Below are 22,678 nucleotides of genomic sequence, written 5' to 3'. Positions count from 1 at the left end.
GGGGTTGGGTTAGGCGACATGCATGAACCGTAAAACCGCTCTGATTCACATAACAGAAATTAACTTCAAACGCGTTTCTTTCCTTTCTGTTTTTCGTTTTTTAATTTTATTTTGTACGATAATATTATTATTAAGCCTCTGGGAAATGCTGGGTTTTGTTGTTGTTGTTGTTGTCAAACTTGTCTATTGGGTTTAAGAAGTAGGAGGTTATAACTTCCCCTCTTCATTCCAATACTCTGAGCTCTCTAATCAAAAGAAAATTAATATATTTAGCTCAATTCTCTAGATCAATCTGATCCCTCAAGACTGATGACTTCGATTTGAGATGGACGGTGATGATGGCTGATGACAAAAAAAACCCACACACACACACACACACGTAAGAATTAACAGAAAAAAAAGAAAAGAGTAAGGGCAGTTTGTTGAATGTAGAGTAGGATAGAAAGAGAGGGAAGTGGGTAACGGCTATCCGTTTCTTAATGGAACGTAAACGGAACGGAATAGGAGTGTGAAGCAACTGCTGAACTGCCCAACCGAGATTATAGGGGTGGATAAACAGTTAAAAAGTAAACTATATTATTTTTAACTCACCTTCTGGAGTTAATTACGATGGAAAAAGCAAGTTGGTAAACAAGTTTAATTCTACAACATGACATCAATTCCAACTACTACACTCGCAGGCATCGAATTCAAAGTTTGTGAGCAAAAAAGATTGACAAGAGTTGAAATAAGTAGATGCAGATAACAAAGTGGAGTAGCTAAATGCATTTTTTATTATCAAGAAATTAGGTATATAATCATTAACATCTCAAACCTCAATTGCGTCAAATTGGAGCGGTAGACTCAAATGGCACCTTTACAAATTCACCAAAAAGGGGATATATTGAGGGGTTTAATACAACTGTACAATAATATTCTATTGCTTATCATCCCACCAAAAAAAAAAAAAAAGGGTACAATAATGACTCTGTAATTGATCGGATGACTATTAAGGATTCCGTGTCATTATAGTCTCTCTACTAATGGACATGGACGACCATATAGTTACCCATTTAGTGTTTAGCAATGTGGTGGTGCTGTGGTAATTGGGTCCAGGGAGTACCCATTGTCTATCCCTACAAGCACCCTCTTCCTCTTTTGCATCCGAAGGTGATATAATTTTATTGATAATGCAGGATGAAAACAAGTACAAATAGGCGAGCATCTCTACACATAAGGGTGTAGTGGTCGTCGGACTACCTAGTTAGCCTACCTACACAACCACAAGCGGGAAAGGGAACTTTGCCACTGTTAGAGCTTCCCCCGTCCCCCTAAGATCATACCAGTGAAAAAATTACTTGTTACAACCCTCGTACAAAGCATCAATAATTAAATATGGTGATTCTTCAAACAAAGTAGTAGTCGATCCTATGTGTGAAGCAAAGCATGGCAAGCACCCTCTTCTTATTAAGCAATTAGAGATTAACTTAGGCCAAAATAACAGAAATGCGATTATTTGTTATCGAATTCCAAAATTGCGTACAATTACAAGATGCCAGCTAATGCAACTTGGCAAAAATAAGCAAAACATCATATATATTTATTGTTCAATCTAATCATGCAAACTTCTCTTCTTCAATATGGTAGGAAGCCACAGATGATATATCACCTCCTGCTCCTTCCTTGTTGTGCCCACAGTTGCCTTATTGCCTTATGCATGCCACCAAGCTTATAGCTTAATCTCTCCACATGTCAATACAATCCATGATTGAAGCATGTCTCCCAAGGGAAGAACACAAAGAAAAGAATAGAGACTCAATGTACTCTATAAATCACTTGATTCACACACTTCAAAAAATCTTGGGAACAAAATAAGATCTAATTTGGGTATTGAAATGGCAAGAAAAACCTCTGCCTCTTGCTTCTAATTCGACAGTTTGGTGCCATAGATGATGCGCAAATTTTACTCAAAACCAACTTAAGTGACTGCTTGAGAGTGCTTATGCAGAGAGCCTCATCTTCTTCACTATCTTTACAGAGGACCAAAACGCTTTTGATTCGGCCACCCACACTTGCCATGTCTGCTCTCACTGCTGTCAGCTTTAGGCCTTTGAGCACTTGAATGAGCTCCGAGAACAGTTCTGGCCTGTCATCGCAGCAAACAGATGCCCTTATGACGATACTGCACCTGCTTTTGTTCATATTAATATTGTTGCTGCTGGAGTTCGCAGCAGCCTGAGCAGGATCAGAGTCGATGGTTATTTCATCCATTTCAGTTGGAACCATGAAGGCTTTGCTGACTTCCATTGCTTTTCGCTTTAGATCCTTCACATGATCGATCACACTTCCCAACAGAGCCGCCTTGTCCATCTGTAGAAACGTCAACATGTTATGTTGTTAGACAGTCAATCAATCGAAAATCGAGAATTATTAAGTGATATTGTACTAAGTACCTTGTCGGACTTGGGAATTAGTTTCCTTAGAGTTGCAAGCTGTGCATTGATTCTATCTCTGCGCCTTTTCTCTGCTTGGCTGTGGCTCTTTGAAGCACTTGCAGCTCTGTCTTCTTCATCAGCACCTTCAGCTGTTGCGGACCAAGAATTTGGGAACCCACAAAACTGGAATTGGGTAGAGCTGGAGGCATGAGGAGGCCATGGAAGTGGAAAGCTGGAAGACTCATTGCTCAGTGCAGCAGAGTTGTAGGGAGCCCAGGTTGCCCCTTGAGGACCAGCACAATAACAATTCTCCATAGCCAAAAACAACCAACACTTCTCTAAAACCTTACTCTCCATCCCCTTTGCCTTTTTATCTCACATCAAGATCTACTGTTCATTGCACTAATAATGTGTGATCTCCACACCTTTGATAGTGATCGGTAGTTATCCATAAAACCTTTAACTTGTCAAATGAAACTTGCTTTTGGCTGTATCCGGCTGTTCTCAATACGATTTTTATTTGTATTTTGTACTTTTTTTTTCCTGCTTTTCTTTTCATTCATCAGTAAACAACAAAACCTTAAAGGGATCTTGATAATTAGAAAAATCGAAGAATGCTTAATCCACTATATATTTCACTGCATTTGGGTTCACAAAAGGACATAGAGATCTGTCTCACCACATCAACTTTCTAAACCAAAACAAATTTAGAAACATCGTATAGCAAAACTTGCAAAAATCGTAGTAAAATATTGTAGGAGAAGATCATGTTATGTTATCAAACTATCAAATATGAAAAGAGAAATAAAACCGGCAAGTGGCAATGGCATAGAAATTGTTGTGGTAGAAACTAAGTGATTGTTCATAGCAGCTGCTCTGCTGTGCATGGATTGATTTGGTAACAGAATAGTAGGGAAGAACTTAATTTGTGATAAAAACGACGAGAATAAGATTTGTAAAATGCTAATTAATGTTGTAACTTTGTCTAATCTGTCCTCCATTTTTCCCTCCATCTTTTCTCTTTAATTTGGAGTGTGCATTGAGGAGCATGTAAGCTCCCATGAAGGAAAAAGGATGAGGCTTAGAGAGGAAATTTTATGATGTTTAATGAGAATTGACTCATATTAGCACAATGCTTTTCAGCCTTTAAATATACAAAGCTCCTATTAACCCCTTAAACCAACCATTGTTAGGAAGTTCTAACTTACTCTTAACACAACTTTAACAAGACTAAAGCACACTGCCACATCACCCATAATTCAAGTGAGATACAGCTGCTGGCAGCTGACTTGTGCTTTTTCAGGAACCACTATCAAAGCTCACCACTACGCTTTTTCATCCCCACTAAATTAGGACAATTGTGCAATATTGTTTATGTTTAATAGTTTTTTCTCGTCGTCTGACATGATATGTTTTCAGATAGCGAACTAAAACTGTTAATAGTTAAATATATAGAATCGGGTTGAATTTATTGACAATTGTCAAACATAATCTTACTGTCAGATCAGATAATTTCCATGAGATCTCTTAAATCTAGCAAGATTTATTTCTTGTATGCCTTATTAACCTAACAAGTTGCCACTCATTTTAGTGGCTCGGTTTGTCCTCTTTCATGGGTTTTGCTTGTAATGTACGGCACAAGCAGACAAAAATACTTCAATAAGAATCAACGGCCGGATATATAGGGCCCTGATTTCACTCAAACATTGTAACTCACCATAAAGAGGACTTTAAAGATTGATACGACATCTGATCAACCACTTGCTTTGCAGAGTTGCCCATTTTCTCATATTTGTGTGGTGTTTATAGCTCCCGTATCTTCCTCTTCCTTCATTTCTAAAAATCCATATCTCAAACGCAGTCTTTTCGGGTCCCATTTGGTTCAACATATTTGCTTGAATTATATCAACCGTCGGCAGGAGCCATGATAAAAAGGTGACAAGTCTAAAGACTCTGAAAATATGAATGGCTCCAGTAGATAGCCCACTTTGGTCTTCTCTCTGGTCATAGATGACAGCAAATTAAATGAGCACGTGTTTGATTATGAGAACAGATGGGTGAGCTAATGCATGTTTGATCCAACTTAAGAAAGCTCATGTTTTAAAAGTGCTGGCAGGACATTTGGGACGAATCAGATTCTGCCCAAATGAAATGAGCCGCAACTCATGGTTGCGTTTTGCACTAAAATATCTCAAGGTCAATGTAAATTTTGACAGAAATACAAAGTGAAATGCTTTTTCTTTGTTCATTTTCAACAAAGTGAAAGACTTGTTTTTGAGGAGACAAGGAAACAAAGGGAAGAAGTTCAAGGAATTCAATAGCTGTTACCATATGTTTATCTTCAATGAAGCTACAAAAGTATACGAGCAGTAAATGTTGAATACTCATGATCATGATACAACAAATATTGACCCTACAAATCTTTGTACATTGACGTGTATATCTTGCCTAAAATGATTTCAAATCCTAGTCCTGCAGCTGTGGCTGCGAAGGAGGAGAACTTTGGTACACGGAGGCGTCAAGGTGGCTCGCCCGACGTTGATTTCGAATCCACAGTCCATCACTCAGTTTTCATTGAAATGGATGGCACCAAGTTTCCAAACAACGTAAGTTGTAGCAAACATGACCGTGCTGATAAATACAAATGAGAAGATAATTAGAAACAAATCAGCACCCCCTGGAAAATCCCAAGTTAGGCCCTGCTTTGGCATCCCTCGCTTGCTGTCGTCAAAAATGTTTGTAGGGGCCTCTGGAAGTCCGGATCTTTTCTTCCCACGTTCACTGTCTCTGAGAGCATCTAATACATTCTTGCCCCTATCTGATTTTTTGGTTGGCTTTGTTTCAGTGTTATAACGCCTGAGAACCTTGGCTGCCCTCAGTCTCTCCCTAGCTGTTAGCGGCAATCTTTTTGATTTAGATTGCACGTTAGGTGACAGAGGTGCCTCCCGCTCCTGGCTTGAGGAAACTGAAGACCCATTGGAAGCCTCAGAGGTTTGAGTCCCTGACTGATCTAGGACACTAGTTTGGAACTGACTATCGTTGGCAGAAGAACCCAAAGATGAAGAATTCACAACTGGTAATCGGTCATCAGAAGGAGAACTTGCAGTATTTCCAGAAGCCTTATCATCGGTCTCTGTGGTAAGACGATTGCTATCAGCAACTGAAAGACATAAGCCCCATCTTTTCTTGCTTATATCCCTCTTTGGCCTAAATGTTCCGAATGAAGATGTGAATTGGGTAGCCGTAGGTATACAAGCTCCAGCAGAAAATTGTGACACGCTCTGGTGCTTGGCTTTTAACTTCAAATGGAGAACAAAAAACTTCCGTAAATTATAGAATCATTTGTTGAACAATCATCTCCATCATAGTTAGAAACAGTCCCTTGAACCGTTCATTAGCAATAAGAGCATGAAACTATTCAGCTATATAGAACACAATTTTTGAAATGTACAATTAATTTCTAATTTAGATGCATTGAGACATCGTACCAATCATGCAAAAAAGTAGAAAGCATATATCAATGATCAAGTCTAACTAAGAGTGAAGCTAAGTACTTCTCCATTCATAAAACAGACCGAAGTTTTGAAAGGTAAACAAAAATTCGCCCTTGAGTTCTGACTATGAAGCTTAAGCAAACAATTTAACATGCAGACACAGGAATAGATGAAAATCATAAAAGGAGAGGCATAAGTTTTCTTTTCTGAAAAATGAAATCACCATAGGCGCCTTCCTTTCTTCCAGGAAACTTGGGTCAAACAAAAACAAATTGGGCACAATAGTCATCAGTCGGATTAAGTCCTGACAGTCAAAAACCTCAACAACTACAAGAAAGCCTTATCCAGACCAAAAAAAAGACCCTTGAGCCAAGATTCATCCTTTCGGTTCAGCTTTAACACCATCTAATATCTACTTTAGTGCAAACAACTCAGAAAATCATTGCTCCAATCCAAATTAAAGGTCATAACCCAGTTGATTATTATAAAAGAAAAAGATATTGAAGTGGGTATTATCAGTAGTAACTACCAGAAAAACAAAAACCCAGAAGGGGTTGAAAACAAAGAAGAAAAAAATTGGTTCAAGTTGTAGTAATTCGCTATAAACATGCATTCATAGACACAAATTGAACACAGACAACAGAAGGAATGGCGCATAAGAGGAGCATGAAATTACCATAGAATTGAAGCCAACTACCGAGTAGAATGAAACAGCCATTTTCTGGTCGTCTACGGCCCAACCATTTAGAGAGAGAGAGTTACACACTGTGTGTCTGCGTTGTGGTGCAATGAAGGAGTGGATGGTCTGTAATCCAAGGAAAGGGGATGAGAATTTGATGGCACCACAGCCTATCCTAGCTCGTGCTTAGCACGCCGCCTTATTTATTTTTTGTTTTCCAGTGTCCCAACGACATGTCGTTTTATAATGAAAAACAATGAAGTAACAATGCGGTCTTTCATTTATTTCATCCAAACTTGATTGAATTAAAAATCTAACGGCTCAACATTGTCCACATTAACGTTGAAAAGAGAAAAAAAAAAAAAAAAAAAGGGAAACCAAGGGCTAAATTGGATGTCTAGAAGAACTGTAAATATGTGAAAGGCAATACAGAGTCGCTCAGAAAACTTGGATTTCTCAACTACATGAAATCATAGACATCGAAATTATAACAATCAGATTGGAGACAGCAGCATAATCTAACTTTTTGAGTTACTGGTAAGACTTCGAGTGAAAAAATAAATGTAATAAAACTAAGGGCTGATGGAAGGGCTCTTCTCTATTAAGTTACAAGTATATTGTGATTGATTTCAAGTCCTCTATTTTGAAGCCTGGTTAAGTATTGGAGAGACGGCAGCTTTGAAATCTTCATAGAATCTTTGCTCAGAATATCTGCCAGCCCGTTTCCTTGCAGCTGCAGCCATCTTGAGCCTCGCTGTTTCTGGCATTTTTATGATACTGAGGATGGCATCTGCATATTCCTCCACGGTGCAGGCAAGAAATCCTGTTTGCTGTCCATCTTCAGGTAAGACAATGTCCATTTTTGGGCCAGCAGAATTATGTGCTGAAACAAGGGAAAACATGAGGAACATCAGCACAGGAAAGAATGAATAAGATAAGTTACAGAGTTTGTTGGTTCAGATTCAGATGACAGATAACTTGAGATGCTCACCAATTGGGATGGCTCCTGCAGCCATATACTCCACAACACTTATTCCAAAGTGCTCATCAGTCATTGAATGGATTCCTGCAATGGCTCCTGCCAAAAGTTGCACCAAGTCCCTGTAGACATGAAAACAAACCAAGCTAAGAAAGCAATGACAAATCCAAATAGGGGTCATCAAATTACAAGAACAAAAGATACCCAACAAGTTCAAGAAAACTTATTTACAAATAGAGAGTAGTTCAGATGTTTGCAAAAGCATTTTACTAGATTAATTTGTTGAGCATAAAAGGATACAGAACATGAAATCCTTAGCACAGACCTGTACATGACATTTTTATGAAATTCCACATCCCCGTCCACTTGCAATTCAATTGCTTTATCTTTCAAACTTTGTAATCTTTCCTCATCCGACTTATTCCGACAGCTACCCACAAACTGAAGCTTAGGTCTGGGCAAGTGTGCATCTAATTTCCTTATGGCAGCTGCAAAGGCCTCAAGTTGGAGGCCATGTGCCTGAGAAATCAATAACCAAAGTTCATAAGGACTTGCCAGCAGCCACAACAAGTAAGGGCCCCAAAAATGAGCCGCAAAAATCTTAGTACCTTGTGCTCATAAGGTTTATATGCCCACCTTCTCTGGCCGAAACTGTGCAACAGATACAATTTTTGCCGGTTCCGCTGGCCTCTCCAAAGAAAGCACCTATTCGGGCAGAAACTTGTTAAAAGGCAAATCCAAATTGCATATTTGCAGCACATCATAGTCACATTCATAACTGGTAAAACCATGTTCCCAAGTAAAATGTCAAGACACTGGTAACAAACCTGAAGTCCAGAAGTATCACAAGGAGGGTAGACACGTATAGTCCGTTCCGGGATGCTCCAGAGCTTTTCGATATGGGACTGAGTCCAGGAAGAATTAACCATAGCAAGATGGGCACAAGAGCCTACAATCCCATACATCCGGCTAAATATATTGTAGTAGATGACTTTGCAGCTGGATAACCAATTGCTACAACAACACAACAAAAGCAATCCATGTTGAGCTTTTTTCGGCTAAACAAATAGCAATGCATATCATTCATCAATCACTATCAGCAATCAGCACATGTTAATAGTGACGATGAACATACCTCTGAGCAATGAAGTCGTCATTGTTGTACATGGAGCTCCGCTGACGAACACGAGAGAGCATGTCGCAGCTGATTGTAGGGTAATGGGTGTAGCAGATAACCCTGCATCCAAACAGCCTGGCAAGGGGATACGTAAAGGCGTAGCCACTGGTGTCGAGATAGTAAGTAGGAGTGAACTTGGTCAAGGCCTCCCATGCGAGGTAGACAGAGCCAAGGCTCTGCCCAATCATGGTCAAGCGTGGGTACGTGGCTTCCTCGATCCACTTCCTCTTGTTCAAATGCACCACCTTCAAATTCAAACCCAAAATTCAAGTAAAAAAAACAAATTGAATCTTGATAGAAGACGAAAGTGAGAGAGAGAGAGAGTACCTTAGGTGGGTGAAGGAGTTTGACCCCGAAGCGGTCGAGGGCGCGCGCGGTCAACGAGAGAGGGGAGGCGTCATGGTCGCCGGTGTAGACGAGGCAGTGGAGGGAGGGGTTTTCGTCCTGGATGGCTTTGACGGCGCACCAGAGGACCCTCTCGCCGCCGCCGCCGTCGTTGGTGTAGGGGTGGAAGAAGGCCACCGCTCGTTTTCTGTTGTTTCTGGCGGTGAATATTTGGAGAGAGAATCTGAGGATCAAGGCTGAGAGAGCTGTGATCAGAACCCAAATCACGAATTGGTAAGCCATTAACGTCGATTGATCGTCTGGGGAGATTTGTAGAGAGGCCCGGAAATTGAATGATGAAAAAGGAATCAACTCGATCGTTTTTTTTTTTTTTTGGACAAACAACTCGATCGTTTCGATTTTCTGATTATGTAACGAGACCCAAAGATACAACAACACTAAACAGAACGAACACGATGTCGTTTTGGTTTTTGAATATGTTCGAATATTTTAATAGTATAGCCGCGCGACTATACTTTTGAATATATTCGGATATTTTAATCGTACAGCCGCTCGGCTATACTCTATATATGTATTTAAATATTTTAATAGTATAGCCGCTCGACTCTACGCTTTTAATGGTACAGCTATAATTATATTCAAATATTCTCCAACTCTCCATTAGTCAAACCACACATCTCTCTCTGAGTTAACAACTACGATTCATTCATTCATAGAAATACATTATATATGAGATTATAATGTTTACTATCAAAAAATGAAGAGGAAAATCACAAACTGGTTCATGAATGGTGATCAGATCCTATCGCCTATGCATGCGAACGTGTTTTTATCAAATATGTATTTTAATTGTTTTGAAAGGGCTGAAGAGAGTTATTTTAGTGTTTCAGTTGTTTGCGAGATGTCACAAAACTGAGGAAATAGGAGCATAGGGGATTTGGTAACAGTAAAATTGCACTCCACCTAGGCTCCCACCTAGACAGATTTTTCGATGCATTTCTTTTCTTTTTCTCTTTTTCTAAAATATATTATTTATTATCCCTTTGCCTATCACATTGAACCCAAAGCAATGTCAAGCGGATTTGGAACTTCAACGTTGAATAGGTTTGAGAAGAACGGGCTCTCAAAGGCTCTTGGTGATATTATAAGCAGACGACAAGATATGATAATTTCAAAATCTTAAAAGATAAACATGAAGGATAAAAAATCAGTCAACAAACTGCACTTGCAGTTGGAAAACAAATGGTTGCTGCACCAATCAATTATCAACTGGGGCATACATTAAAGAAGAGTGTAAATAAAGCACTTCAAAATTATCAGTGGTGTGTTTTGTATTATACTCAGGCAAGTTTGAAAAACGAGAACAATAATACAGAGGAGAAAATTCTAAGCTCGCCCTCAACCAACAGCCAAAAAGAAAAAAATGCCTCTGCTACAAAAGAATATTACAAGACGACATATCCACACAACCTATGACACAATTATTTAAGCTGCACCCTTTCAACCCATCAAAAACAAATTAGAAAAATAAAATAAAAAGGAAATGACGGCATGTAAGCCTTCATAAAATTACACTAAATGGAACGCTCTATCGAATAGGTTGCCCTACTGACTAAAACACCAAATTCAAGATCGAGTTCCACAAGAATAGTTCATCTCAATAGCTACTGCCCATTGGTGGCATGCCAAAAGGTGGCATGCCCATTGGTGGCATTCCTCCCATAGGTGGCGGTGGAGCAAACCCTCCTCCCATACCAGGCATTGGTGGTGCAGGCAAAGCAAGAGGCAGCAACTGAGCATACATGTTCTGCAAACATATTCAATTCAATGAATCATAATGCAAAATGATGTTTAAGCAAAGAAAGATTAGTCGAGAAGGGGAAATTTGGAATGATTTTTAAGTGAACGTAGGCAAATTGATAGAACACAGTTTTATACAAGGCAATAGTATAGGAGCAATCTCAAAGTGAATACCTGCTGTGCAATAACTTCTTTCTCTTCCTGCTCTTTAGCCTTAACCTCTTTCTGAGCTTCAAGTTTGTCCTTCACTAGTTCATCAACTTTGCCAGTGTATTCACGGATAAACTGCAAAACAGAGAATGTGAAAGATCGCCATTACATAATGTTCAACTGGGTTGAATGTGCTTCTTCCAAGTGCTTCGATGAAAGATTCCAATCGAAACCAAACAACTTCAATTTAAAGAAAGTCCAATGAATGCTTAGAAGCAGAATGCTTGGAACCACAAACAAAATAGACAGCTAATTGACCCTTGACAAACAAGAAAGTTCAGGACAAGATTTAAAAAAATTACCTGTAGCAGATATGGGAAAGCAAAGTCAATCATGTTGTTCATCCAAGCAAGTTCAAGGACAACATCTGCCCTAATCAAATCATAACAGACAAACAGGCATGATGCAAAGCATTCTTTCTTTCCCTGCAATTTGAACAAAAAAATAAACATTTATTAACCCTAATAATATTAAAATAAAAAACAATAAGTGGATTTTCTTTTTTCTTTCAAAGAGCTCCTTACCTGTTCAATGAAATAAACAAGCAACTCCTCTGCAAGTTCACGGTCACCAGACTGTGAGGCTGTCTCCATGGCATCTTTGTAAAGTTTGTCTTTCTTTGACAATCCAATGGACTGCTTCCACCTTCCAGCTTTCTTGTAAATATAAGCAGCAACACGTCTCATTTCCAGAAGCTCGTGTTTCTCAATCTGACCAAACAAACAGTTTAAGGCTCTTGCACATAAACACATTAAACAAAGAACAAACTACAAATAGAAAGCATTTCACCTTTTGAGCAAGGCCTATTTGGTCAAAGCTATCGTGCAAATCAATTGATTCACGCAATCTTTCATAATCTTCCTCCTCAACATATATCGCATTCAAAGCCTCATTAACAGCAGAGACATTGTTGCTCTGAACTGCAACCATGTATGGCTTCACAAGAAGCAGGTGACCGGCCTAACATATTCAAATGCAAAAGAATCTCAACATAAGAGCCATGGAAATGAAATTCATTATCTATACTTCCAGTAAAAAAAAATGTTGGATGGGGGAGGGGCATTAAGAATCTAAGCTGCCAGTAAATACATGCACAATCAATTACCTTCCGCATAATGTCAACCACACGTGTATGATCTACACGAAGTGCGAGCACATTTAGAAGATCATTAATGAGATCTGGATGCTCTTGCAAGTAGAAGTGCACGGCCTTATAATATAGCTCCACATTAGCAACTTTAACTGCCACATCTTTGAACTGCATGTGATCCCAGGCTTCAGGGGAATGATTCATGATGGTAGTTGCAGCATTATCAAACTCATCATATTGAATGTACAGATAGGTAAGCTCCTTCCAATGTTGCTGCTCATCACAAGCTCGTATAAGCTTGGGAATATTTAGACGATTTGCAAACAATTTGATGTGCTCCATAAGTTTCTCCGGACGATATCTAGCATATAGAACCCCCAACTCAGTAAAGATTCCCATGTGAGCACGTTCTAACCCTAGACCACTCTCCATTAGAGATATTAGCTCGTTGAAGCATCCTCTATTCTGATAGTATTCACTGACCTCTTCCAAATCATCCACCTGTAAAATTTAAAACAGCACACAGATTTAGTGAGAAATGTATAAAAAAGGAGCAAATACTCGAAGAGAAACCAGATTTCGAAGCTTCCAGGCATTAAACAACTTAAACAAATATTTTTCTTTACACACGAAAGGTCCCCTCTTTTAGACATCCAAAGAATCCATGCAACAAAATCTAGATTGACATATGAGAAGTAGATGCAGCAAATCACCTGTATAATAATGTTGAGGCCACAAATCTGAGCTAAGCGGAACTCCTCAGCATCAACACAAGCAAAGCAAACCTCCTTCCATGTCTTTGCACTGTTGGCTTTTCGTGCTGCATCAACAGCACCTTGGAATTGTTTGAGCTTCACTAGTGTTATTGCCAACTTGGCCCAGTTAGATATAAAAGCAAATATTATTTTTGCAGCCTCATAGAGGGCCTCGTCATATAGGCGATCACCAACATTTTGGAGATTAGCAACATTAGGCATAAGAATAAACTCTTCAATGTCAGCAAGCCTATCAATCTTTGCATATGCATAAATGAGCTCGCTGTCCACCTTGGGCTCTCTCGCCTTCTGCCTAACCATCAGAAGGTACCTCACCAAGTCATGGTAGACATCTGCATCCTCAGAAGCACGAATAACATCCAAGAATTGGGTGGCATCATCCGCACGAATGAATGACTCAATCGCATCGCTCACCAGCCCCTCCCGGAGTTGAGCCTTTGCAACCTGGCTCCAAACGGCATCTTCTTCAACACGGAATGCAAACTCCACAGCCCTATCAATGCTTCTGATGTTATCCAGCAAGACGTTAACAGCTTGAACATTCAAGTTAAACTTCTTGAAAATTGCAAATGCTTCCTCATACAGCTGGGCTTCCACAGCTACTTCCCCAACTGCAGGTCCATCAAAATTATCTAGCCTATTAATATAATCCATAACTCTAGACGGATCTGCCTTGATGGCTGTCAAAATTAGCAAGTTTTGCAGATTGAAGTTGCCACTGAAGGCAGAGTTTTGAAGCACAATCTTTTCAAGAAGTTCAATTAATTCGTGGGGCAAATCAGCAGTCATGAAAGCCTTAACAGCCGCAGAAACTTGTTCTGGGCTCTTGCTCTCAGGCAAGGCAGTAGAAACAACTTGATCAATAAGTTGTCTTCTGTACTCATTCTCAGGGTCAAGAACTTTTCCCCAAAGATCTTCATCCATTCTCTCAACCACATATCTGAGACAAAGAAGTAGCAAGTAAACCTCCAGGAACCAGAATGAAATGAAATATTTTTAAACAATCAAATACTAAATCACCAACCTTGCTTGCAATTTGAACAAAGAGTTTTTATTTGTGACATTAATAAGTTCATCATCACATTGTCCACGGCGGTAAGCAACAACAGCAAGGGTAGGGTCACGTTTCTCACAATATTTACCAACAACACGTGAATCATAATATGGGTTTGTGGTAAGGAAGTGCTCTGGATTATTGCCGCTATCAATGATGATTTTACCCAAAGCATTGTGAACATGTACGTCTTGGCTTCCCTCACTCACAAGATGCTCCAAGAACTGAGTGAGTAAACGAAGTCGATTCCTAATGAGAGGGACAAAAAGAAGAAAATTAAGTATGACGAAGAAAAAGAGATGATGGAAGGACATAAATTAGGATACCACCTCTTCTCGCATTCCTCCACAAGGGGCTCCACAGGAAGCAATGAACGGACAGAAAGAATCAAGCCCTTGATAAAATCTTCAGGGCACTCATCATCAAGCAACTGTCCCACAACTAAAGGAGCATTCCCAGGATTCACCTATGCAAAGTGCCAAACATTCTCAATACTAAAAACCCATAGTCATGCACTTTGAAGTGTCAAAGAGGGCTAAAATAGTACCTTTTGAACATAACCTTCAATGTAACGAAGCATGTTGTTCGTGTACAAGTAGTGGGTCAGATCTGGAACAAATCCAAAACGATCACAAACATTAATGAGTGGGCGTGCATCTGGGAGCTTAGCTTCCATTAAGAAGTTCTTTGTTTTCTCAGCGTCATAGAAGTTTGATTCTCTAGTAACTCGCTCCACCTCTTTGATTTGTCCGGTTTTAGCAGCTGCCTCAATGTACTTGAAGTGGATATCAGGATCCTCACTGTCACACATTAGGAAAATAAGAATCAAGAATAAACTGGATGTGACATCCACAACAGGAGACAATAGAGAAAACTTCTCTTCTTGAACAGATTACCTTGAGCTCAGAAACGACCCAAGGAAGAAGTACAACCCTTCATATGACTTGAACTGTTCAAAAAGCTTCATGCATTGATCAACACCCAACTGCTCAGAGTATTCCTTAGCGACCTGTGCAGGTATTAGTTTGCTTCAGTTAAATCTCCAGTTATATTTTTTAACATCACTATATGAAGAAGAAAAAAAAAAGTGTATACCTGCACAATTATCTGAAGGTTGCCTCTTAAATTGACCAATAAAAGATCTTTCATACACTCCAATGCCCATTCTCGTGAAAGAGTGCCGAAAAACTCTACAAGTGACTGTAGAAGAAGAAAAAAAACAATTTTAGTAACAGTTCTACAAGTTAATGGTACCAATTTGATGTAGTTAGAGAGGAATACAACCTGTGGCTCTATTGCATGTGTATTCACTATAACACGTTTAATATCAGGCAACTCTGAGTAATGCTGCATCAGAAATACAATGTTTAAGACAAATGTCATCATTGGAAAATACAGAGGGTAAGAAAAGGAAATAGAACTGCAAGAAGACAGCTTACTTGCAGAGCTCGCACATAAAGACCAGCTTTTTCACATAGCTGGGCAATTCGAGGGCGATCATAATGACTGAACATTCCATTGGCTAAAATAGCATCAGCCACATTTGGAAAAGTCACTAAATTGATCTCAAGGACCTGCAAGGATGAAAATATGTCAACCAGCTGAAAACAGGAAAGTTCAGATATACATAAATAGCTCTGAGGATAGAAACCTTGGTTTGCAGGAAAGCATGTTCTGGAAGATTTGGCTTCAGAACATCCAATAAAAAGGCGGTCGCCTCACGAATCAGGTTCCTCTAAAATGACAAAGAGAAACAAAAAGCATGTGAGTCTTTTATTCATCTTTTAATATTTCCATAATTTCAAAGGTTTCATATAACTTTCTTTTACGAAAAAAACAAAACAACTTATGCCTTATCATGAACTTTGTTGAGAAATAATAGAACACAAAACACTGAAAATGAAAAGAAGGATACCGTATCGTAAACCCTTAGTCATAATGAGAATGAACAAACCTGAAGGAAGAGATCAGTTATGGTGTTGTAATCAACTGGACAACCACCTTCCATTTGGGACATCATCAATGCAAAATTAACAGCACCCTACATTCAAAATCACATCATAACCTGGTTTAGTTTCAACTTTATACAACTCCTTAAAAGAAGTTCAAGTTCAACCCAATACAATTGCAAGCCAAATGTACACAGTGATGTGGGTGTCAACTGAAAAAATACAAATAGAAGGACTTTTTTTTATTTCAATGGGACATTCAATGAACAAGGATCAATGTGTAATCTAGTTATGCTTTCGGCTTTCAAGGACTAAAATAGAAAATATAAGCTTGCTGAGTATTGTTTGCATACCTGCGGATCTGCTCGAAGAATTGTTTGCAAAAGGAACAGATAGTCAGGCGTGTAGCCAACCTAAAGCAACCAAGAGAATGGATATCAGACACCAACAGCCATTTACCAAATACGAAAACATTTAGAAACCATTGCTACATAGAAACATTTCCTCACCTGCTTTGAGTAGATCAGTATCTTGTCAAATTCCCTTCGCTCGGCAAAAGCTGCAACAACTTTTGGAGTTGCTCTGGCTTTAATATATATTTTCAAAGCAAGATCATTATCCACAGTCTACAAGAAAAAAAAAACTATATTAACACCAAAAATGTAATAATCCAAAAGATAGCCAAGTTTAAATTCAAATAGCAAAACAAACCTTCACAAGATCTCCCAGTTCCTCGCTGCATTCGAGTTTGTCCTCTGCCAACCAGTTCTCCAAAAGATTCTTTTTGTTCTGGTTCACTACAAGACGTGATAATTCCAATGACTCGAACGCATTGAGCTTCCCTCGTGTCAAGAGGGTCCCAAAGTACTGCAACAGAGGTGGGGTTTGCCCAGTTTGGACAGGAACGCTCTGCAACACATTGGAGAGACAATAAAACCATGACCGTTAAATTTCATCAAGTTGTAGTCTATCTTAAAAAGGCACACAAAAATTGTAACTCTCACCATCTCAAACAAGTGTACATCAAGTCTAAACTTATCAAGCACATTATGCCTTTTTACCAATCAAGTTTTATCTCAATTTAGTCCACTATTGCACATTTATTATTCATTCATTTCTCACCAGCTTTGAAACAGACACAGAAACTTGAATTTGTTATTCTCCTCACCGAGAAAGCATCATTAACATTTCTCATTAATATTCTAAAGCTTAAAAAATTCTTATACCAAAATTTATCAGATGTAGCCTCTTAGAGAATACTGCAATCAAGCCATTAAAAAGACATCCCAAATGGCCAAAGGGCATGAACTACTTGAACACAACAAGCTTCATACCAGAAGCTCGATACCAATAAAACAACTAAAAACAATAATACTACATACATGGGAGACAAATGCAGGACAAATCATCTGAAGTTACGAAAATACTAGCCAATGGACGAAACATGTACAAGTACAGAAGCAAAATGAAACCTGAAATTTAGCAACTGTATCAGGTGTACGGAGAATTCCTTGTGGGGACTCAGCAGCAAGTTCAGCAGCTTCTTTGTACTTAGTTTGGGCAAACAGTTCTTGGAAACGCTGGACAACCTGTAAGATTCAGGTAGGCATGTCAGCAATTTCACATAGAGGTGATTATACTTTCTCAAATTATGACATACATGCAAGATAACCAAGTACAGCCAAGTCAACAATAAGCCAAGGTGAAATTGTTGACCACCATATAGAATACGGCCTTCTCTCATCTCACCTCCTTTATTCTAAGGACTCTAATAGCTCACTCAAAAGGGTAATAAAAAACAAGACAAACATAATAGATATAAAATCAACATTCCATGAGTAGAAGTAAATACACTATATGGATAAATTCCCTTTTCCCACTCAACCTTAACAAGCACACCTTATTTGAGCATCCAGTTCAAAAATACTGACTAATCATGACAACTTCAAATTGGATACAACACTGCCTAACATTAACAATCAAATTGTCATTTGAACGATATCTTACTTTCATCGAGCAATGATATATGGATCCTAAATTACTCTTACAGAAAACCTACTACTACTCAAGCTTAACATTGAATAATAATGAATATCTTACAAGATTTTCGGCACCAGGAAGATTTCCTCTTTTGGCCAGATTGACAGCAAGCTCCAAATTGTTTAACTGCAAATTAAAACAAAAAAAGTATCTTAAGCACAACATCCTACTAGGAACACCATAACAAGAAAGGAGAAAAATATTTCAAACATACCTGACCACTGACAAAAGGCACAATAGTTTGTTCATTAATTGTAGCCAACAACACCTGGCCCCGCCTATTAACCGCATAAAACCCTCCAACTGATGAAGCCTCTGTTGTCAAGAAGATTGGATCCGGACTAATTCTATTTCTGTAAACTGCACTAGCTGTCTCTAAATCATACACAAACAGTAGCCCAAGCTTTGTAATTACATAAATCAAGCTGTACTTGTGAGACATCTGCCAAATTAACAAATTCATTATTAACATATGTACCGTATTATACAAGATTAGTCAAAAACATTAGTAAATTCAGAACCTGCATGGCAACTGGGAAATCATCAGCAAAATCTGGAGGAAAGAACAGATCTGCTTGTTTCTTCGTAAAAGATGGCTTCCCTGAAGAAGAAAAAAAAGAAATTCAAACTCACAATATGTTCCTTTAACTTTACAATCATCAAAATACAATACATAAAACAAAAAAATTTCCATGACTCATTCCACTAATTAACTTTATGAGCGCACATTAAACTTATTCAAAATTAGATTCTAAGCATATGTAACCAATATCTCCATGACTAATTACCACTAATAATGAAGTACCCTATTTCAATATCCTACTAAACATAATCACCCTTTACAAATGTGTCGGAGATTGTGGGTAAAGAAACGACAAAACATGTGTTTACACAGAACAAGGCAGTCCAGCTCATTTCATGTACATGTAACTTTAATATAATCCTTATATCAACCTGGCTGGGCACCGAGCTCAATAACATGTAACTTTGATGTAATCTGTCCAGCATTCAGGGTCTTAGTGGCAAAAGAAATAAGAGTCGAGGGATTCTCATTCCCTGGAACCTGTTCAAAAGAAATGAAAACGATCAACAATATTCAAATATACATATACATATACATATACATATATATATATGGGTATATGTATATAAATACACATGTACTAACGGATTGTATGCAGTGCAAGAGTGTAAAGATCAAATACAGAGTAAGAAAATGGGAAAATGAAATTGGCACACCTTGTATTGAGCAAATGATGCAGCATGTGCTTCAAGAGCTTGACTGCGCTGCTGATCCACAGAGAAGAGTTGCAAATTTCCTTTAACCAATTGTGGCCTCTACAAACAAAACAAGACTAAGGATCAGAAGCAGTACAGCATAAAAGTGGCCTTAAAAGAGAAGGGTTGTATATTTCGTCTGACATATTGTAAACTCTACAAACAGATAAGAAAAGGAACTCCATAAAAGGAAATGAAAACAAAACTAATATGGCAGCAGAGTTGTTCCACAATATCAATCATTGGCTAACATAGTTGCCACAGTATTGTTTATGAAGCTACACCAAATCTAATCCAAATAAAAGTCGAGACATCTTAATGCAAAGAAAGATTGACAATTAACGGGCTGACCACAAACACTCATTGAGCAAGAATAAAGAAAATAGGACTGCACTTGTAGGAACTCAAACAGGGCGACAAAAGACCCAAAGAGTTTTGCAGTTTCTGACAATTTTCCTCAGCTGAGAAAAAGAATCCTGGAGAACATAAGAAATGAATGCTGGACAGGCATTAATAGACATAACAGCATACCTCTGGAGCACCAGGAGCAATTCCAACCAAAACCAACCACTTCTCAGAAGGATCACAACGGTAATTTATTATCTGATTGTTTGCCAGATTAGCTGTTCGCTCAAACACCTTGACAGGTTCCGACTCCCCTACAAGGACAAACACATAAAGAACAAAAAGAATTAGCAAAACAAGGGAGTTGATCCCATAAATTTGAATGTTTCCAAGTGACAAAAAGCTGAAGATGTATGATTGGTTACTCCAATAAGTTGTTTAAGGCATCTTACCTTCAATTGACCAGTGATACACTGTAGTCTGAGTGACTAAACCCAACATCTTTGGGGTTATCCACTTCCAAAAAACAATCTACAAATGAACCAACAGGATAGGTAAGCTAGATTGCTTAAAACCCCGCAGAAAATAATAAGAACCTGATATTCTCACAAAATTTTGAAGAGATGCGAAAAAATATACAAATTAGTAAACCAATAAAGTGCGTACCTGTTCAGGCATAAGATGTGATTTCAATTTTGCTTTCATCTCAATGTTAAATATTTGAAGGTGATCCTGAGTAGTACCTTGGACTTGGGCTTCAAACAGATTTGACAACACATGAGCAAATAAATAAATAAATAATAGTGCAACATTAACAAAAGTATACACTAAAGTCCATAAAGAAAGGTAAGGCACTGGCAAGTAAAAACCAGTAGGTAAATAAGGTTACGAGCATAACATGTGTATGATAAATGCCGCTGGTCCAACTAACTATATGCTGTAGATGAATTAGCAGGGTACATGGTGAGTCTATCAGTCTATGACTAAACTTATTGCAATACTAATCAAGTAAACTAAGGGTCAATAAGTTTATGCTGAAACAAAATAATAAACTAAGTGCATCCACAACACATTAAGATCAAAACTAGAACGGTAAGCAAGAGCATTTCTCAACAGTGACAAGAAGTCAATGCACAATAATTATTCCTGCAATGCAAACATGTAGTTATAGCATACCTTTCAATGCAAGGATTTTGGAATTTGGATTCATAAGTGCAGAGTCCGCAGTGATTGGCCTCCTCAGAGGTTGCATCGGCATACTCATATCAATAATAACAATACTATTCTGCGGCGAAGTCTCCCGAACACATATGTACTTATCGGATTCCATAGTAACATGTGTGAATGTTATGAATTGTGGATTAATCCCAACGCTCGGAAGCTGCAATCAGATCAGATCACATAAACTCATCAATCACTTTTTTATTTTAGTCAAAACCTCTCAGTAAATAGTTGTTGTGTTCAAAATCATAGTTGCTTAAGTTAGCAATCCCTAGTGAGATAATTATCAGATCTGAACATAGACCACAAATTTTAGACACTACCAGATCCATGTGAAGCTTGAAACCAACTAAGTAAGCTTAAACGATAAATCGAGCAAAATAATTGACCAAACAGCAACTATTTCAGCTCAGAAAACAAGTGTAATTTGAAATTGAGCTTAAGTAGCATCGAATCAGAAGATAGAACTGACCGTTAGGGCTTCCTTCATGGTGATCGGAGCGTTCGCGGCCGCCATGGTTGCGCAGATCGACGGCTCGGAAAGGAAGGCTTGGATCTGCGGATGCGATTAGGCCAGCCGTGAACTGAGAGTCCAAAGTGAAGAGATGTAAAGATTGAGAGAGAAAGCGTTTCGAACCCTGCAGGGGATTCGAATCGCTGTGAGATCTAGAACAGCAACGAAACCCTTAGACCCGCAAAAGCGAACAAGGGAGAGAGATCTGAGAAAGGGGGTTAGAAGGGAGAGTTTTTTGGGATTTTATAAAATGTGGAATTTTCAAGTGAATTATAACGAGAAGCGGAGATCTCATCCAAGCCACTTCCAGAGCTAAACTATTTAAATAAATAATTAACTTTTCGTCTGGAGTAAAAAATAAATAAATATCAATACGTGTTAAAAATGTTCTGTGGTGCTTCGTTTTTCTTTCTTTCTTTTTTTTCTTGCCTTGGTTTTATTTTATATTGACGCCGGGTTCTGCGGGTCTGGATTCAACCCGACCTTTTTAAACGACTGTTCTAAATTTCTAATGGATAGTAAGGTCTTTTCATTGTGTGATAAATAACTTATTTACTTGGAAAAAATATATATAACTTATTTACAATATATTTGGATTTAAAAGCCATAAAATAAATTTTATAGGTTTTATTTTCTACATAAAACTGCAAAATTTTGAATAAAATAATAAAAATATTGTGTTGCTTGACTTTTTTAAAAATTTGACAAATACAAATACTTGTTATTCAATCCAAACAATTAAAAAGGCTTCCCTTTCTCTTTTATCTTTCTTCTCTTATTTCTACTTTTTTTTCAGATAAAATTGTAAAGCACATTACTTTCTGGCTAAGCAAGCATGATTCATCAGTTGTTACAAACTTACAAATTTTGCAACTTCTTTTTTTGGACTCGGAAGGGGTTAGAAGTTTAATTGAAAAATACGAGGCTATATGTGGATGTTTATTAACAACTTCCCCACAAATTAATGTATAGCCGAAGAAAAAAAAAACTTAGTCCATTAAATTAATGTCAACATAATGTATATACGAAGTAGGTCTTTTGATCATGGCAGTGTGCCCGTACTCTTACATTCGGATTCGAATCTCCCTTACTTTGATATGAAAACAACTGATTATGTATGTTGGTTTAATAGAGACTTACAGTTAAGTATGCTCCACACACAGATACAAACAGACTAAAAATCCACTCAACCAAACTGTTTTGGGCGTGGGAGAATTGTCATACTTGTTTTCTTTGGCCCACTTACAATTAAAAACCACAACAAAAGCAAGACACAACACAACACAGCCAAAAAGAGAAGCAAAGGCCCCAGC

The 22,678-nt window shown here is 38.2% G+C and overlaps 4 protein-coding genes across 5 annotated transcripts; all 4 read right to left on the bottom strand.

The window, feature by feature from the left end:
- Positions 1 to 1,477: 1,477 nt before the first annotated feature.
- Positions 1,478 to 2,786, bottom strand: LOC110749756 (basic helix-loop-helix (bHLH) DNA-binding superfamily protein). The gene is made up of 2 exons (XM_021949934.2): positions 2,433 to 2,786; positions 1,478 to 2,349 (listed from the first exon to the last, which is right to left on the bottom strand). Exons 1-2 carry the CDS (start codon positions 2,769 to 2,771, stop codon positions 1,858 to 1,860), a joined length of 831 nt encoding a protein of 276 aa, XP_021805626.1. The 5' UTR covers positions 2,772 to 2,786; the 3' UTR covers positions 1,478 to 1,857.
- A 1,932-nt stretch (positions 2,787 to 4,718) lies between these two features.
- LOC110749779 (uncharacterized) lies at positions 4,719 to 6,766 on the bottom strand. The gene is made up of 2 exons (XM_021949964.2): positions 6,585 to 6,766; positions 4,719 to 5,713 (listed from the first exon to the last, which is right to left on the bottom strand). Exons 1-2 carry the CDS (start codon positions 6,624 to 6,626, stop codon positions 4,979 to 4,981), a joined length of 777 nt encoding a protein of 258 aa, XP_021805656.1. The 5' UTR covers positions 6,627 to 6,766; the 3' UTR covers positions 4,719 to 4,978.
- Positions 6,767 to 6,976: 210 nt separating this feature from the next.
- Positions 6,977 to 9,498, bottom strand: LEW3 (UDP-Glycosyltransferase superfamily protein). The gene is made up of 7 exons (XM_021949961.2): positions 9,071 to 9,498; positions 8,702 to 8,988; positions 8,394 to 8,580; positions 8,203 to 8,271; positions 7,892 to 8,085; positions 7,579 to 7,688; positions 6,977 to 7,470 (listed from the first exon to the last, which is right to left on the bottom strand). Exons 1-7 carry the CDS (start codon positions 9,368 to 9,370, stop codon positions 7,226 to 7,228), a joined length of 1,392 nt encoding a protein of 463 aa, XP_021805653.1. The 5' UTR covers positions 9,371 to 9,498; the 3' UTR covers positions 6,977 to 7,225.
- Positions 9,499 to 10,386: 888 nt separating this feature from the next.
- On the bottom strand, positions 10,387 to 21,658 carry LOC110749734 (clathrin heavy chain 1). Of its 2 annotated transcripts, XM_021949904.2 has the most exons (30): positions 21,324 to 21,657; positions 20,807 to 21,011; positions 20,297 to 20,385; positions 20,083 to 20,161; positions 19,817 to 19,944; positions 19,247 to 19,345; positions 18,962 to 19,070; positions 18,529 to 18,608; positions 18,222 to 18,449; positions 18,068 to 18,133; positions 17,440 to 17,556; positions 16,679 to 16,876; positions 16,477 to 16,593; positions 16,321 to 16,380; positions 15,973 to 16,059; positions 15,670 to 15,753; positions 15,458 to 15,592; positions 15,303 to 15,365; positions 15,114 to 15,218; positions 14,915 to 15,027; positions 14,566 to 14,818; positions 14,348 to 14,484; positions 13,989 to 14,267; positions 12,902 to 13,904; positions 12,204 to 12,689; positions 11,888 to 12,058; positions 11,623 to 11,808; positions 11,401 to 11,523; positions 11,063 to 11,173; positions 10,387 to 10,895 (listed from the first exon to the last, which is right to left on the bottom strand). In XM_021949904.2, the coding sequence occupies exons 1-30, from the start codon at positions 21,366 to 21,368 to the stop codon at positions 10,746 to 10,748; spliced, it is 5,106 nt and encodes a 1,701-aa protein (XP_021805596.1). In that variant the 5' UTR covers positions 21,369 to 21,657; the 3' UTR covers positions 10,387 to 10,745. The 2 variants fall into 2 exon arrangements, with proteins under 2 accessions (XP_021805596.1, XP_021805595.1); XM_021949903.2 differs by having other exon boundaries at positions 15,114 to 15,365; positions 21,324 to 21,658.
- Between the last annotated feature and the right edge of the window lie 1,020 nt (positions 21,659 to 22,678).

The sequence above is a fragment of the Prunus avium genome, chromosome 2, assembly GCF_965620075.1.
Source record: "Prunus avium chromosome 2, drPruAviu1.hap1.1, whole genome shotgun sequence".
Taxonomy (NCBI): domain Eukaryota; kingdom Viridiplantae; phylum Streptophyta; class Magnoliopsida; order Rosales; family Rosaceae; genus Prunus; species Prunus avium.
The sequence above is the reverse complement of the archived record's forward strand: the minus strand, read 5'-3'. Positions and strand labels throughout refer to the sequence as shown.

What these genes read in the sequence shown, in the direction of transcription:
- LOC110749756 (XM_021949934.2), bottom strand. Translation starts at nt 2,771, where the DNA reads ATGGAGAGTAAGGTTTTAGAGAAGTGTTGGTTGTTTTTGGCTATGGAG. An exon ending in TAATTCCCAAGTCCGACAAG is followed by an intron (nt 2,350 to 2,432) that starts GTACTTAGTACA and finishes ACGTTTCTACAG; the next exon opens with ATGGACAAGGCGGCTCTGTT.
- LOC110749779 (XM_021949964.2), bottom strand. Translation starts at nt 6,626, where the DNA reads ATGGCTGTTTCATTCTACTCGGTAGTTGGCTTCAATTCTATG. An exon ending in TAGTTGGCTTCAATTCTATG is followed by an intron (nt 5,714 to 6,584) that starts GTAATTTCATGC and finishes CTCCATTTGAAG; the next exon opens with TTAAAAGCCAAGCACCAGAG.
- LEW3 (XM_021949961.2), bottom strand. Translation starts at nt 9,370, where the DNA reads ATGGCTTACCAATTCGTGATTTGGGTTCTGATCACAGCTCTCTCAGCC. An exon ending in CATAAAAATGTCATGTACAG is followed by an intron (nt 7,689 to 7,891) that starts GTCTGTGCTAAG and finishes TCATGTCTACAG; the next exon opens with GGACTTGGTGCAACTTTTGG. An exon ending in TGCAGGAGCCATCCCAATTG is followed by an intron (nt 7,471 to 7,578) that starts GTGAGCATCTCA and finishes CCCTTGTTTCAG; the next exon opens with CACATAATTCTGCTGGCCCA.
- LOC110749734 (XM_021949903.2), bottom strand. Translation starts at nt 21,368, where the DNA reads ATGGCGGCCGCGAACGCTCCGATCACCATGAAGGAAGCCCTAACG. An exon ending in TGGTTGACATTATGCGGAAG is followed by an intron (nt 12,059 to 12,203) that starts GTAATTGATTGT and finishes TGAATATGTTAG; the next exon opens with GCCGGTCACCTGCTTCTTGT. An exon ending in AAATAGGCCTTGCTCAAAAG is followed by an intron (nt 11,809 to 11,887) that starts GTGAAATGCTTT and finishes TTGTTTGGTCAG; the next exon opens with ATTGAGAAACACGAGCTTCT.